The following is a 16,153-nucleotide window of genomic DNA, read 5'->3' on the forward strand; positions in this document are numbered from 1 at the left end:
GAGAGTGTTTGGATTAGGAGTGGGCTGCCCAGGGAGGTGGTGGAGGCACCATCCTTGGAGGTGTTCAGAAAAAGCCTGGATGAGACACTTAGTGCCATGGTCTAATTGATTGGATAGGGCTGGGTGCTAGGTTGGGCTGGGTGAGCTTGAAGGTCTCTTCCAACCTGGTTGATTCTATGATTCTATGATTCTCTGGGGTTTACTGCTGCATGTGAGTCTGCCAGGTCTGGGGGGTTCCAGGATTTCCACTAACAAAAGAGAATAATCACAGCAACATGGAATCTTTTGGGTTGGAAAAGACTTCTAAGATCATTGAGTCAAATCATTCTCTAACTTTACCAAGGCTGGTGCTAAACTACATCCCTCAGCACCACATCTCTGCATCTTTTCAATAGCTTCAGGGATGGGGATTCAAGCACCTCTCAGGGCAGCCTGTTCCAGTGGCTGAGAAGTCTTTCAGTGATGAAGTGAAGGGTCTCTACAGTGTGTCACCACCAACCACTGGAGCTCCATCTGAAACACACTTTATGTGTACATTCATGTACAAAACTAGGACTGAGAAACTCTACACAGCCTTGGGAGCTACCATGAGGGAAAAACTTGGCAGCCATGAAACCTGGGTTACATCTCACACACAGAAAGCATCCTCTGGCTAAGTGATCTCAAAGGAGTTGACTGCCCCTCCACCTCCTGCCACTCTGAGCTGCTTCAGAAATTCATGGCACTTTAAATGATTGACTCCAGTATCCATTCAGTGCCAGTTCATAGATTGCAGAGCCTTTATTACACAGCCTTATATTTAGCACTGGAATAGTTCTCAGCAGTGTAACAGCCCTGTCATCTAAAGCATAAAACAAAGAGCCATTATTCATCAGGAGGGAGACACAGCCTTTATTGTCTGAAGCCATGGCAGAGTTTTGCTAGCACCCTATCTGTTCTTTCAGGCTGTCACACAACTCACTTTTAAGCTGTCTCAGTGGCAGCCCTGGAAGCCCAAACACTTCTGTAGCTTCTCAGTACTAACTTCCCAGCTGATGTTGGTTTCAACTGACAGAAGGACTGATCCTGAGCACACAGAGCAGCAAAAGCAACCTTTCCAGAACAGCTTAGGTAGGCCTTAGTCTCTGGCTAGGTGAGGAACAACAGCCCTGCAGAGTTATTTAAAGCATGGCTACAAGGAGCAGAGGATGAACGTGCATTTTGGGCACTGGTCATATCCAGAGGATCCAGGTTGAGGCTGTGGTCTGGTGGCAGAGCATTGTGTAGACTGTAGGACTCAAGAACCCAGAGTTGTGCATGGCAACTGTCCTGACTTCACACTGGTATGGCTCCTGCAGCCCTCCTGTACAATGTCATGCTTTGCTTGGTGGGTCTGTGTCCAGCAGGGAGATGGAAGAACCAGCCTTGGACTTGATGATCTCAAAGGTCTCTTCCAATCTCAACAGTTCTATGATTCTAACCTGTTTCTCTGGATCTAGACACCTTGAGATATACTCAACATGAACTGCCTTCCATCCTGTCTAGCATCTGCCTGATGTGCTCTGCATCTCTGGGAAAAGCAGGTCAGGTTTATGTCCAGAACTCTGCAGCACCATTTCCAGAACCAACCACCACCATGGTCTCCTCAGGCTTCTGAGAGCATTTGAGGACCTGTCTGTGTCGTCATGAAGACTGCAAAGAAACATGCAGAACAGGTATCCCTAAGAAGGTGCCCTCATTGCTTGTGCAGAAGGCAGACCCATCCTTCCCTAGAACATCTCCTCTCAGAATAGAGGCACAGAATCATAGAGTGATTTAGGTTGGAAGGGGCCTCAAAGCTCAGCTAGTTCCACCCCCTTGCCATAGGCAGGGACACTTCCCACTTAAACAGGTCACTCGAGGCCTCATCCAACCTGGCCTTAAACACCTCCAGGGAGGGAGCAGCCACAACCTCCCTGGGCAACCTGTGCCAGTGTCTCACCACCCTCACTGCAAAGAACCCTTTCCTAACATCTAGTTTGAATCTCCCCTCTGCCAGTTTAAACCCATTCCTCCTCATCCTGTCATTACAAGACCTTGTCAATAGTCCCTCCCCAGCCTTCCTGTAGTCCCCTTCAGATACTGGAAGGCTACTCCAAGGTCTCCTCCAAGCCTTTTCTTCTCCAGGGTGCAGAGCCCCAACTCTCATAGCCTGTCCTCATAGCAGAGCTGCTGCAGCCCTCTGAGCATCTTGGTGGCCTCCTCTGGACTGGCTCCAACAGTTCCATGTCCTTCTTGTGCTGGGGGCTCCAGAACTGCCCCCAGCACTCTAGGTGGGGTCTGAGATAACGAGATGGGAAATGTGAAGACCCAGAATCCTAAAAAGTAGCAGACATTTGGAAAGGAATTGCCCTTCCCCAACTTTCTGATCCATTTTGAGGCTGGCCATCCTATCTCCAAGCCCTCAAGCTCACTTTTCTCCACATGCAGGGAAAGCAAAGGGCACCCAACGGCCTGTGAGCACCCACCACACTGCTCCCAACACTCTCTCTCCTCCCTTCCCAGCAGCCAGCAAACTCCCAGGCTAATTAGCCAAACTGTATTCTGCACATATTTAGCATTTCTGAGTAATGAGGATAAGCAGATTTCTCCCCTAATTCTGCCCATATACAACATAAGCAGGTGTGCTGCCTTTCCCACAATGGTATCACAAAAAGCACGTTGTCTGCCCGAGCGAGGGAAGCCAGCCACCTGTCAGAGCCCATTCCCATCTCCACATGGAAAACTGCTGCTAAGGATTACCAGCAGCCATGGGAAATTAGGAGCTGGGTTGGATTTGGCTAAGGAGCCTGCAGTTCAGATATCCAAGCAAGATATCAAAATGCTCAGGCTTCAAATCTGGCCATAGACCTGGATGTTCTCTTCACCATCCCTCAGTGAGGAACTTCAGGAGAAGCTCCTGGATGTTCTCTTCACCATCCCTCAGTGAGGAACTTCAGGAGAAGCTCCTGGATGTTCTCTTCACCATCCTTCAGGAAGGAACTGCAGGAGAAGCTCCTGGATGTTCTCTTCACCATCCTTCAGGAAGGAACTGCAGGAGAAGCTCCTGGATGTTCTCTTCACCATCCCTCAGGGAGGAACTGCAGGAGAAGCTCCTGGATGTTCTCTTCACCATCCCTCAGGAAGGAACTGCAGGAGAAGCTCCTGGATGTTCTCTTCACCATCCCTCAGTGAGGAACTTCAGGAGAAGCTCCTGGATGTTCTCTTCACCATCCCTCAGGGAGGAACTGCAGGAGAAGCTCCTGGATGTTCTCTTTACCATCCCTCAGTGAGGAACTGCAGGAGAAGCTCCTGGATGTTCTCTTCACCATCCCTCAGTGAGGAACTTCAGGAGAAGCTCCTGGATGTTCTCTTCACCATCCCTCAGGGAGGAACTGCAGGAGAAGCTCCTGGATGTTCTCTTCACCATCCCTCAGGAAGGAACTGCAGGAGAAGCTCTTCTGTGCTGTGGTTGAACAGAAGGTGTTTAGCCCAGAACCTCAAAAGTGTTTTGAGTTCTAGGGAGTCTCAGAACTTAGGTCTTGGTCATTCTCCACCAGGTTAATTGGCCTATGGACCTAAACTTTACCTGTGTGAAACTGTTGACTGGTAAATATGTGGAGTCTTAGAATTGCTTTGCTTGGAAGAGACTTTTAGGATCATCAATTCCAGCTGTTGACCGAGCACTACCAGGTCACAAAACCATGCCCCTCAGCACCATATCTACATGGCTTTAAAATCTCTCCAGAGATGAGGACTCCACCACTCCCTGGGCAGCCTGTTCCAGGGATTGACAGCCCTTTTGGGAAAGAAATTGTTCCTCTTGTCCAACCTAAACCTCCCTTGGGGTAACCTGAGGCTGTTTCCTCTTGCTCTGTCACTAAACAGCCTATACTTGTGGTCTCTGCCCCTTTCAAGGTCTCTGAGTGTGAGCCAAAGCCAGTCAGGCCAAACCAAACTCTTTCTGGTTCTGAGTTTGTGAGGAGTTTTTGCTTCAGCCAACTTCAGCAGCCAATTTCTCAGAAAGCAGGAAAGGCTTTTTAAGTGCCCATGATAGGTCCTGGCCCTTGGAGCATTTGGACATGTTGCTTCCACCAAAGTGGGACCATTTGCCTCTTAATGGGGTATCAAGGGTCCATCATCTCTGAAAGAAGAGTGGTCCCAAGAGCCATGGCATGGAGTTGGGCACTCCTGAACATCTGGTCCACAGCAGTACTATTAAGCAGAGCCTGCCACATATGCTCCATGAGGAGACCATTTGTCTGCTGAGCTTTGTGCAGAGAAAAATCCCAAAACACTCCCAATGTGAAGAAGCCTTTCTAAGGGCAATGATCTTATTCTAAGGCTGTAGACTATGAACATATCTGAGTGAAGGCAGGATTTAGATTCCTCCTGATCTCCAGGTGAGTTTGTGTCCTGGGACTGAGCTCAAGCTCTGGTTACTACGGAGTTGATGTTCAGGTGGAGATGAAGACAGACAGTGACAAACTGTTAATTGTGGTGAGGCCATTTGTCCATGATGGATGAACACACCAGTCAGAGCACTCCATGCAAGGTTACACTCAATATTTCATAAGTTCTGTGTGGGTAATAAAATTCTCCATCCCCTTCTTCAGTGTCCTCTGTCTCACCTTCCCTATTCTGATGAAATGCTGCTTTAGGATGAACCAGCTCCAGAGAACAGTGCTTGGAAAATACAATTCACCAGCAGGCATTTTAGTCATACAATCATTTTGGTTGGAAAAGACCTTGAAGATCATCAAGTCCAACCATTAGATGGGTTCAAGGCTGTTGTCAGGGTCACCATGCACAGGACAGAATCACAGAACTAACCAGGTTGGAAAAGACCTTTAGGATCATTCAGTCCAACCTATCACCAAACCCTTCTAATTAACTAACTCATGGCACTAAGTGCCTCATCCAACCTCCTCTTAAACACCTCCAGGCAGGGCGACTCCACCACCTCCCTGGGCAGCCCATTCCAATGCCAATCACTCTCTCTGACAACAACTTCTTCCTAACATCCAGCCTGAACCTGCCCTGGCACTGCTTGAGGCTGTGTCCCCTTGTTCTGTTGCTGGTTGCATGGCAGCAGAGCCCAACCCCACCTGGCTACAGCCTCCCTTCAGGTAGTTGTAGACATCAATGAGCTCTGCCCTGAGCCTCCTCTTCTCCAGGCTGCACACCCCCAGCTCCCTCAGCCTCTCCTCACAGGGCTGTGCTCCAGGCCCCTCCCCAGCCTTGCTGCCCTTCTCCAAACACCTTCCAGCACCTCAATATCTCTCCCAAACTGAGGAGCCCAGAACTGGACACAGCACTCAAGGTGTGGCCTGAGCAGTGCTGAGTACAGGGGCAGAAGGACCTCCCTGGTCCTGCTGGCCACACTGTTCCTGATCCAGGCCAGGATGCCATTGGCATTCTTGGCCACCTGGGCACACTGCTGGCTCATGTTCCTCTCTGCCTGGCTGTTCTCCATCCATTCTGCCCCAGTCACTCTGTCCCCAGCCTGTTCCTCAGAGCAGGATCCCAAGAGGCATCCTCCTAGGCTTTGTGTATTTGCTGTGGCTGTGTATTCATCTGAGCACCAGGATCCATTTTTGATTAGGTGTACTTAGCTCTTGAGAAGTGTGAGGCAGCTATCCTCAGTAAGAGTCAGTCCTTGTTCTGGCATTCATTTGACTAGGTTACTGCTGCCCAGGCGCTGATTAATGAAGGACAGAGTGAGCTGTAGCACTCTGACTTACTCCCCCTTAGGTCACCAATGCCCCAAGTCACTTGTGGGTGGCACAGTGATAGGGAAAGAGACTTGGAGAATTGTGCTGAGAAAATGGTGTGGCAGAGTAACATCCACCTAGACCTGGGGCACTGAGCCTATGGGCAGCTCTGCAGGGTGTGGGATGGAGCAAGCCAGGATAAAGCAGGCATCCCATCTCCAGGGCCCTCATCAGTGGGATCCTCAGGTCTGTTCTTGTCTTGTCTAAGGGCAGTGCAATGGGGAGCAAGCCTGTGTGCTGAGGAGCTGCCCCAAAGAGCAGAAGGTGCATGAAAGTTGTGCAACAAGATCGTGCCTGCTGCTGTAACAAGGCTGGTAGCTTGTGCCCCTACAGTTCTGAAAAGCAGGGCCTGGGTGGACATCTGTGTGTCTGCTCCATTGGTTCAGAAACAATATGATGATGGTCCTGGTTTTCTAGAGCTTTGAGCACTGGATGAAAAAAGGGAGAGAAAAGAAAGAGGGACAAAGGCAGATAGCTTGTTGGCCTGGGAGAGCATGGAGAGCAGGTGGGAAGCTGCCTGCAGGGCTGTCCAGTCACTGAAAGGTGGCAAAGGAAGCTGGCACAGCAACTCCTGACGTCTGCCTTCTCCAAGCAGGTGATGAGGACAAGCTGTTGCCTTGATTCCCACAGTATAGTTTCATTAAGCCATAGCAGATGGCAACGGAGGTCACTGCTTCCACACCATCATCCTTGCAGATGAAAGGTGTCAGAGAATCTGAGCTCTCAATTACCACACCTAGGCTCACCCCAACAGCATCCAGGATGACAAAGGAAGGGGGATCAGAAAAGCTGGTCTCCTCATTTCCATGAATCCTCACCTTGGAAAGAAAATCTGGGATGTGAGCTTCCCTGATAAACAACATATTTGTGTCTAACATCCTGACACAGAAGCAGCTGTGCTGAGAACAAGCCACAGACACCAAGAAAGGGGCAATTAAGTCCTGTGGAAATGAGACCAAAAAACATCCCATGGAAAAGACAATTGATGTTAATGAGCTGCAGGGAAGTCAGAGGAGAATCTATTGATCATGGCCCAGCAGAGCTGCTGCTCGCTCCTCTCTCGTCTGTGAAACCTCACAACACAAAGCAAAGTAAAACTTCTGCTCTTCACTTCACAAGGACTTTCAGAGGTTGACCCAGGGCTCAGTTAACCCAGGGAGATGCTGGAGCAACACCACCATTGACTGGGTTGCATTAAGAAGAGTGTGGCCAGTAGGCAGAGGAAGATTCTTCTTCCCTCTCTGCTCTGCCCTAGTGAGGCTACGTCTGGAGTACTGAGTCCAGATCAGGGTTTCCCAGTTCAAGAGAGACAGGCAACTACTGGAGAGAGTCCAGCAAAGGCTGGGAAGATGCTGAGAGGAATGGAGCATTGCAGAAGGCCTGAAGCATCTCTGGGAAGGGGAAAGGATGAGATTCCTGGGGCTGCTGAGCCTGAAGAGCAGCCTGAGAGAGAAACTGATCAATGCTTAGCAAGAGTTAAATGCTGTAGGGGCAAGAGAGTGGGGCCAGACTCTTGCCAGTGGTGCCCAGCAGCAGGACAAGAGGCAACAGACACAAACTGGAACCCAGGAGTTTCCACCTGAGCAGGAGGAGAAATACTCTCCTGAGGGTGCTGGAGCCCTGGACCAGGCTGCCCTAAGAGATTTTGGAGTCTCCTTCTCTTGAGAGATTCAACCCTACCTGGACATTGTGATCCTGGGCAGGCTGCTGTGGGTGACCCTGTTTTAGCAGAGGTGTTGGACTGGATGATCTCCAGAGATCACTTCCAACTCCCACTATGCTGGGATTGTATGATTCCTTGGTAGGAAGAAGGTGAAATAAGATTCTGACTCTCACAAAAGCTCAAACAAGTAAAGCAGAAGTCATTTGTTCTGATTCTGAGAATCTCATGAACTTTAAAGTAATGCTGTGACTGTGGAAAGGGTACAGAATATCTGACTGGCAATTCTGCAGGGTGTTTATTCACTGAGTTTCCTTCTACCCAAGCCCACTGGCCCATGAGCAGATGAGTCAGCTCAGCAATGCACCACCCTGCAACAGCACCCAAACTTGTACCTTCTCTTTTGAGGACTTCTTCCCTTAAAGGCCACCACAAGCTGGGTTTGGGGGAGACACCAAAAACACTTGGAAGGTGAAAACTTCCAGAGTGCACAACTCCAAAGAAACAAAAGAGGCAACACCAAACCAACTTCTTTTTAGTTAGGCTTTTCTACAGAGGCTTGAAGGCACTTCTGTAAAGTTCAAACTATTTGGGGTTTGGCACAACAACTCCTCCATCGTTTTCAGCACCATTTCTAAATGCCACAGTGTTTTCATTTTTTCTTCTGACCAGAAATGTCCTTTCCCCTCCCTCCTTCTGTTCTGGAGGCAGGGAATGGGACTCTTAAGGCAAAAGTTTCCACTCGGTTGAAAACTCTCTTTCTACCAAACTTAATCCCAGAGGCACAACCTGTAGGGCATGCACATCACACCTACAGCGACCCGGCAGGAGTGGGGACAAAGGGAACCGGGCAAGCATGAGGACAGTCAACCGCAAATTCTCTCTGAAAAGAAAGGAAGGTTCAATTCTGCTGCCCTCAAACCCAGAGTTTTGTTCATGGCAAAGGGAACACTTCGGCGGGGGCACTCACTGCTCCCTCGGCCATTGGCATTTGCTTAAGTGCTTGATGGGCTATTCCAGGGTTTTCCTGGAGGAAAGGAGATCACAATCTGGCCTTTGTTATCCAGTTTGTTCTCCAAGAGTTCTTACTTGAGGGCCCCATGAGCAGATTCTTGGAAGAGCTCCATTTTGCACCCCAGCCAGAATGATCCCAGTTTCCTTACATTATTAGCACACAATGGAGCAACGTCAGCTCCCTTAACCCCACACCAGCCAGGGAGAGAGGTTCCCCATCAAGGCAGAAAAGGCTCTTTCTCTTCTTGCATGGTCCCTGCTGCTTGGAGAGTGAGGGAAAACAAATGGAAGGTGAAAGAGCAAAGAGTGGGCAAGAGAAATCAGAGAGTGGTCAGACAAAGGTACTGTGTCAGCTGAAATAAAGCCTTGGTTCTCCAGGAAGAGTTGACTTCAATACCATTTGCCCTCAGCTTGCCTATTTGGCTTGGCTTTTGCCAAACTTCATTCCTGGTCTGACTGGGTTTGGTCAGAGGACACAAAGACATGGTTCCTGTGAGTCATTTGCAATCTCAGCCACCAGGATGGGAAACAAGGATGTGAGCTGCTGGGCAAGGCACAGCGTGCACAGGGGCACGTCTGAAACATGTACCCCAAGGTCCTCTTCTCTTGTGCTGCTCTCGGGCTTAGCCCACTCTGCTGAGCAGTCCTGAGTCCAGCTGCTGAGGAAAGAGGAAAATGGCATCTAAACCTGCAAGGTTTCATAAGAAAAGCTGCACAACTCCATCTCTAAAGATACTGGCCAGCACAGCAAACATTTGCCAGCACATTTTTGGTTTCACGCCAAAAGATTCCGGCCAAAACTTGAGAGAAAAGGGGCAGGGAGGGGAGGGGAAGGGGAACCCAACTCAGAATTGTCTCTGGAAAGCAGATCCTTCTCATGAAAATATTCATTTACTCAAATCCCCAGGTTTGTACTGCAAGTCAGCTCCAGTGGAAAATGCTGACGAGCTCTGTTATTGGCACGGCTTTAATTTTCCTTTGTCTGGGAGAGTCACGGAGAAGACAGCATCTGTCAAACGCAGACTTCAGACTTAGGCTGTTATTTAGCCTGGAGTATTGTTCAAGCACTTCAGGAAAGGTTCGAGCCAGCACGGTGCTAGGTGCTGTGCATATACACGAGACAGTCCCTTCCCTAGAGGCATTATAATTGAAGCACAAAGCATGAAGATAAACAGCTGGGGGAGAGCACAAGGTAATTCTGGGGGTGGGTCCTGCGCGGAGTGATGAGCAGAGGGACACCGCGCAGCGCTCCCCCTCGCACCTGCTCTTGCCTCCGACGCTTTGTGCTCAGCCGTACCGCAGCTGCCTGAGCTCAAAGCTCCCTCAGGAGATGCAGCACACTGCCCCAGCTCCAGAGGCAGCTGCAGAGGAGGGGAGAGATGGGCCTTGCTCTCCCCTGCTCTGTTTCCAGTTCAAACTGTCCCTGGGAGGGAGAGGAGAAAACCAAGAAAGGCATCTCCATGACCCCTAAAGTGCAGATGCTGCAGTCCTGCTTGCTCCATAACTTGGCAGGACGCTGCTCTGTCGCCTTCCCTCTTGCAGCCTGCATGTGCTGATCCAACCTAACCCACCTTTTTAAATCATGCCCTAGATCTTCTCTTGCTGTGCAGCCCCACCTGCCCGTCTGCCACCCACCTCTCACCCCCTGCATTCTCTCCCCTGCTTCGCTCCTCCATCAAGCTCACACAACCACTTTAGTTACAAAAGAGTAGTTAGAGAATGATCTGTGCTGGTTTCAAATAGTTTCCAGAACTGGTCACTCCCCCACTGCAAAGAGATTAAAAAGCCATCACTGAGGAGGGAGGGAGAAAGAGGGAGAGCAGGAGAAAATAAATTAATAAAGGTATATAGTTACTTTTGGTTAGTCTTGAGATGTGGTCCCGTCCCAGGGCGCCGTGTTCTGCGCTCATCGGAGGTATTAGTCACTTTTTCCATTAGAAGCTCTTATTCTAGGGGGATTTATAATGTATCTGTGAAATTGTCTCCAGGCTTTGCTTGGCATCTGAGCTCTCAATCCATGGACAGAATGTAAAGAAACTACAGTTGTTTGATTTATGGGGACAGGGCATGGGGAGGGAGGGGATTTTTCCATGCTCGGTGGAAATAAATTCACGTAGTGCCTTCGGCACACGATCAGGGCTCCAGCACACACACGGTTTGGGTGCAATCTCATGCTGGCAGAGAGGAAAGGAGCAAATGAATGATTTTTTAATATCCCCCTGTCTGAGACCCAGCTCTTGTTTGTGGTTTCTCACCGTGACCCACCCAGACCACAATCCTGCTGGGTGTGATGATTTGTCATACCACTCGGGCTCAGAAATCCTACCCTTGACAAGCCTTTTTCAACTCTTAATTTCTACAGGGGATGTTTCTTCAGCCTCTGCAGAGGCTCCCTCACACAGACCTGGCTTCTTCCTGGGGAGGCCTCTGCCTCATTTCACAGAATCACAGATTTGCCTGGTTGGAAGAGACCTTAAGATTACAGAATCATAGAATCAACCAGGCTGGAAGAGACCTCCAAGATCATCCAGTCCAACCTAGCACCCAACCCTGTCCAGTCAACCAGACCATGGCACTAAGTGCCCCATTCAGGCTTTTCTTCAACACCTTCAGGGACAGTGACTCCACCACCTCCCTGGGCAGCCCCTTCCAATGGTAAATCATCGAGTCCAACCATAACCTAACATAAAATCATAGAATCATAGAATGTCAGGGGCTGGAAAAGACCTCAAAAGATCATCTGGTCCAGCCCCCCTGACAGAGCAGGATCACACACAGCAGATCACACTGGAATGCATCCAGATAGTCGTTGAATATCTCCCGAAAGGGAGACTCCACAGCCCCTCTGGCAGCCTGTTCCAGTGCTCTGTCACCCCTACAGGGGGAAAAAAACTCTTCCTCAGTTTTGCATGGAACCTTCTATGCCTCAACTTCTGCCCACTGCCCCTTGTCCTGTCACTGGGCATCACCCAGGGGAGCCTGGCTCCAGCCTCCTGGCACTCACCTTTACATATTTATAAACGTTAATGAGGTCACCCCTTTGTCTTCTCCTCTCCAAGCTAAAAACATCTGCCTAACCTTTGCATAACTCTAAGACCATGTCTCTAAGCTCTTCATCTGAACGTGTTTTAAACACCTTGTGTTTCTTAATGTGCAACTGCCCAAAGGCTGGAAGGGATGAGCAAGGGCTGGCAACACGATGTGTGTAACAGAAGCACCTCAATAACAGAGGTGTCTGTGCAAAGCAAGAATTGGGAGGTGACAACACCTTTGGGATGCACAAACTCTGGGTACAACCACCACACCAGCTAGCTGATGGTCCTCCTCTGTGCCATGAGTGAGCACAAGCTCATCTGCAGGCGTGCCCTGACCTGGGCCAACATTCACCCAAACTCCTGGGGAAAGCAGGGGTGGATCAGGAAGAATGGAAGGCTTAGTGACAGCACCACACACCCGGAGCAGGGGGAGAGAGAGCCAGAACCTTCTTGCAGCCTCCCTGCAGCCCTGACTGGCAAAGCAAGAGCCTAACGTGGAGGTTTCAAGGAAACAATAACCTAAAATTGGAACATGGCAAATTATTTATTCAAACTACAGCCTTCCCTCCCCCCTTGATTAGCAAACCACTGGGGACTCAGCCCTGATTTCCTTCAGACAAACACACACAGCTCTGCTCTATCTGCGCCATGAGCTCAGCCCGTGGGGGGCTGAGGACCTCGTTGGTATTCGCTTTGTGTAGCAGCTCCCTGAATTCTGACGTGGCTCTGCAATCCGCCTGGATCACAAACTTTTTCTTTGGGATCACACACTGCAATGATGGATATGTTTGTTTTCTGCCTTGTTTTTCCAGGGAAACATTTAGGCTGTGGCAGGCAAACACTTCCCCACTCACTCACTCACTCACTCACTCCACTACTTGCATCGAATAAAACAACTTCTATGAACCCACTGCAACTCAAATTCCTAATTTAATTGGGTTTGAGGGAGGTCGTTTCATGCTTCTATATGGGCTCAGAAATCCTGCCCTTGACAAGACTTTTGCAACCCTAATTTCTACCTGGGATGTTTCTTCACCCTCTGCAGAGACTCCCTCGTGGAGTCCTGGCTTTCTGCCTCATTTCATGGAATTGCCTGACTGGAAGAGACCCCAAGATCATCGAGTACAACCATAACCAAACATCTTCCTAACTCTTACACCACATCCCTAAGCTTCTTATAAAGCTTCCCCAGCAAAGCCTTGAGGAACAGGCATGAAAACACCTAAGGAAACATAGTGCTGCATTAATTAAGTGGGAAATCCCAGCGCTGAAATCCTCTCCCCATCCAAGTCAGAAGCAAAGCATCTCCTGACTAGAGAGGAGCCAGGATTTCACCCCTAGGACTTTGGGAATGGGAAACACTGAGCTTGGCAACACTCAGGGAAGAATGTGAAGGGTTCAAAGTATCGCATGAAGCCGCACAGAGACAGGAGAATAACAAAGGAAGTTCACATCATTATAATTTATTGATGAGCTTGGCCTGATGGCTTGTTTTGTCTTAGCAGAACCCAGCCTGAGCAGCAGCCAGTCCTGCATGTCACTTGACCCTACCCATGTGGAAGCGATGTGGCAAAGTTTGCTTGAAAACAGAGCAAACCAAGTTAAAAATAGAGGAAAAAAAAAAAAAACACCAACAAAACAAACCACAAACCAAAAAGGCACCAAGCTGGATCTCCCTCTCACCCAAGCACTCACTGGGAACCGGCCAGGATCTCCTGACCTCACCCCCATCGGAGCACAGCTCCAGGAATTCCCTCCCCATAGTTCACATTTTTCCAGCTCCACCAATTCACCCAGCGAGTGCCATGGGAAATCGCTATGGCCCAGGCATCCAAACTTGCTTAAGAATGAGCCAAACTGATTCTTTTCTTCAAGGAGGAGGGTCTTAAAAGAAAATAAAATGCTGGGGGTTCTTTGTCCCCGTCTCTTGGATACGAGAAAACTCCCACGCTTGTCAGAAATCAGAACAGCACCGGCAGCTCAGGGCTCTGTCTCCTTCCTATTCTTTCTGTTCCTTTCTCCAGCCTGTGCTTCAAAGCAAAAAGACATAGCGATGGGTTTAGGAGACAGCGAGTGTGGAGGTGCCAGTTTCTACTGTGACACAGGGCACAGCTTCTCTCTCCTCTGATCACGGGTGAAAAAGCAGAAGAAATAATCCAGGAGACTAAACACAGTCCCCAGCCATTCGGCTCGCTCATAAATACACCCAGCAAGAGGCTTTGTGCCAGCAACCCCCAGCACTTCCACCCTGGATTCTGGTGAGCTACGAATCAAACCTTCCACCTGCATGGTGCCAGGGTTACTGGGTCGTGTCCCCGCTCTCTTTCCCTCCTGTTTTAGGCTGATCTAATAAAAACTAGCAGGTTCCTTCTGAGGAGAGGTTCTCTCCCACCTTCAGTGAGGTCCCCACTCACTGTCCCTCTGCAGAAACCTTACTGCTGGCACAGCAAACAACTCCAATACGAAGAGTTTTCACCAGACTCAGCCCTTGGCACTAGCCTCCTTCTGAGCAGAAGTTAGCAGGAAGCCTGCCCCTTCCTGCACTCTGCCACCGCTCCAAAAGAAAGCAAATCTGGGAGAAGTAAATGAAATTAGACCAGATAGAGGCTGTCATTTCCTTTTTAAGGCCCGAGGAGCCCTGCAGCCCATTAGCTATTGACAAGAGGGGACCCTCCAGATCCAGGCTGCGTGAGCAGACACTCTGGGAACAACCAGACCTTTGTTTATCGTGTTCTCGTGGACACAGATGTCATGAGGATGAGGCACCCTTCTGCAGCAGGGACCTGTCCCCAGCAGGGACCCCACTTATCTGCACACCGGGAAGTTTATCCCTCAGTAAATACGCTTCTCAGCACATTCTACCCAAGCACTTCATTGCGAGGAGGTTCGATACATTTTCTGCCAAAGCAGAACGGGATAAGGGCGAGCAGAGGGGTGAATATAGGCAAGCAGAGGGCCATAAGGGCGAGGAGGATATGAGCGAGCAGAGTGGAGACAAGGGCGAGGGGAGAGGGGAATAAGAGAGAGCAGAGGAGAGCAGAGAAGGGACAGGGGCGAGCAGCGGGGGCAGAGGGGCGAGCCTTTTCTTGCAGCTGGGCACGGCGGAGGCTGAAGGTACCGATGGGTTTCGGCACGAATGAAGTTTGCTTAGGTTCAGCTTGGTTTGGTTTATGGCATCGCCACCGAGTCCTCCGGGACTCCTTTCACTGAGTGATTTCTGGTTGGGCTTTTTTTCAGTCGTATTTTAAAAGCATAAATTTACGAACCAAGAACTATTTTTTCTTTTCTTTTCTTTCTTTCTTTCTTTCTTTCTTTCTTTCTTTCTTTCTTTCTTTCTTTCTTTCTTTCTTTCTTTCTTTCTTTCTTTCTTTCTTTCTTTCTTTCTTTCTTTCATTCTTACCCTCCCTCCCCCCCTTCTTTTTCTTCGAGTTTTAGTCATCGCTAAGCACTCCCCCCCGCGCAGCAAAGTGCAGCATGACATCCCCCCTACCTTTCCCCTCAACTTCATCTCGGAGCCACCGGAGCCTTCACCAGCACCGAGGCGCTGGAGAGGGGGTGGGGGAGGTCTTGTTCCGAACCCCTTCAGTCTGCACCATCCTGTTTTCCCTCCCGAATACCGTAGCGGCTCCACTTACCAGCTGCAAAGTGCAGAGGAAGATGAGGGTGCAGCGCCCGGTGCAGCATCCCATGGTCCCCGGGCGGCGGGGACAGACGCAGGGGCAGCCCGGCCCGCAGCTGCCGCCACCGGGATCGGGCAGGGACGAACGGACGGAGGGAGGGAGAGGAGGAGGAGGAACAGAGGGAAGGACGGAGGGAGGGAGGTCGCGGCGGCTGCCGGAGCCCCTCGGGGAGCCGGGGAGGAGGCAAGTGGGGCCACAACTTAAAAGGGCAACGCTCCGGCGGCGGCGGCTGCTGTCCCGAATGCGGGGCAGGGCTGGCGGGGCGGGCTCTAGGCTGCTGCTGCCGCCGGGATTCACACCCCACCTCCAAGAGCAGGAGGGGTGGGATGCTGCGGGTCCCCGGGCAGAGCCCTCCTCCGGGGGGCTGAGCCAGGCAGAGCAGCCAGGGCAGCTCCTTATCTCCTGGGCAGGTCTGATGGGGCAGTCCCGGCCGGTTTATTTTTTTCTTCTCCCCTGATGGGACGTTTTGTCCCCAGGAGATGTTGGCTCTGCCCCTGGCCGCGGGAGGCCGGGGGTGTGCTGGGCAGGGGAGTTGTGCATATAGGGCACGGAGCCGATACGGCATCTAGGAGAGGGGAGTCCTCTCTCCTTTCCTCCCTGTGCTCACCCCTAAAAATCATGAAGTTTAGGATTAACTTGACATACAATATTTTTTTTCCCGTGGGGTTTGGACTAGATGACCTTTGGAGGTCCTTTTAAAACCTAGACAGTTCTGCGATTCTGTGGAATTTGTCGGCCAGGCTGAATGTGGGAGATAAACTCCGAAAGGGGGATAAGACAAGGAGTTAAAAGGCACGTTTGTGGGTATTTGGAAGCACACAGCTGGACTGGTGCGTGAATCACAGCTGAGTAATAGCAGAGGGATACAGGGGAGCATCTCGGCTCTTCCGAGTCGAGCATCTGCCCAAGAACTCTCTGTAAACCACAAACACACACACACCCCACACCCTGCATCTGTAGAGCAGTAGGTCAGCCTGCTTCAGCTGAGAACAG

The 16,153-nt window shown here is 50.4% G+C and overlaps 1 protein-coding gene across 3 annotated transcripts in view; it reads right to left on the reverse strand.

Annotated features, from left to right (window-relative positions):
* NKAIN4 (sodium/potassium transporting ATPase interacting 4) overlaps window positions 1–15,499 on the reverse strand; it is a 63,624-nt gene extending 48,125 nt beyond the window's left edge. Inside the window, exon 1 of one of the 3 annotated variants that reach the window (XR_010307742.1) lies at window positions 15,116–15,499. Coding sequence is in view for 2 of the 3 variants with exons in the window: in XM_064168074.1 (XP_064024144.1) it covers window positions 15,116–15,169 (54 nt within the window). In the remaining variant the exon portion in view is untranslated. The remainder of the gene's footprint in view (window positions 1–15,115) is intronic. The other 2 variants (XM_064168074.1, XM_064168073.1) reach the window with 2 other exon arrangements.
* Window positions 15,500–16,153: the final 654 nt, after the last annotated feature.

The sequence above is a fragment of the Pogoniulus pusillus genome, chromosome 29 (assembly GCF_015220805.1).
Source record: "Pogoniulus pusillus isolate bPogPus1 chromosome 29, bPogPus1.pri, whole genome shotgun sequence".
Taxonomy (NCBI): Eukaryota; Metazoa; Chordata; class Aves; order Piciformes; family Lybiidae; genus Pogoniulus; species Pogoniulus pusillus.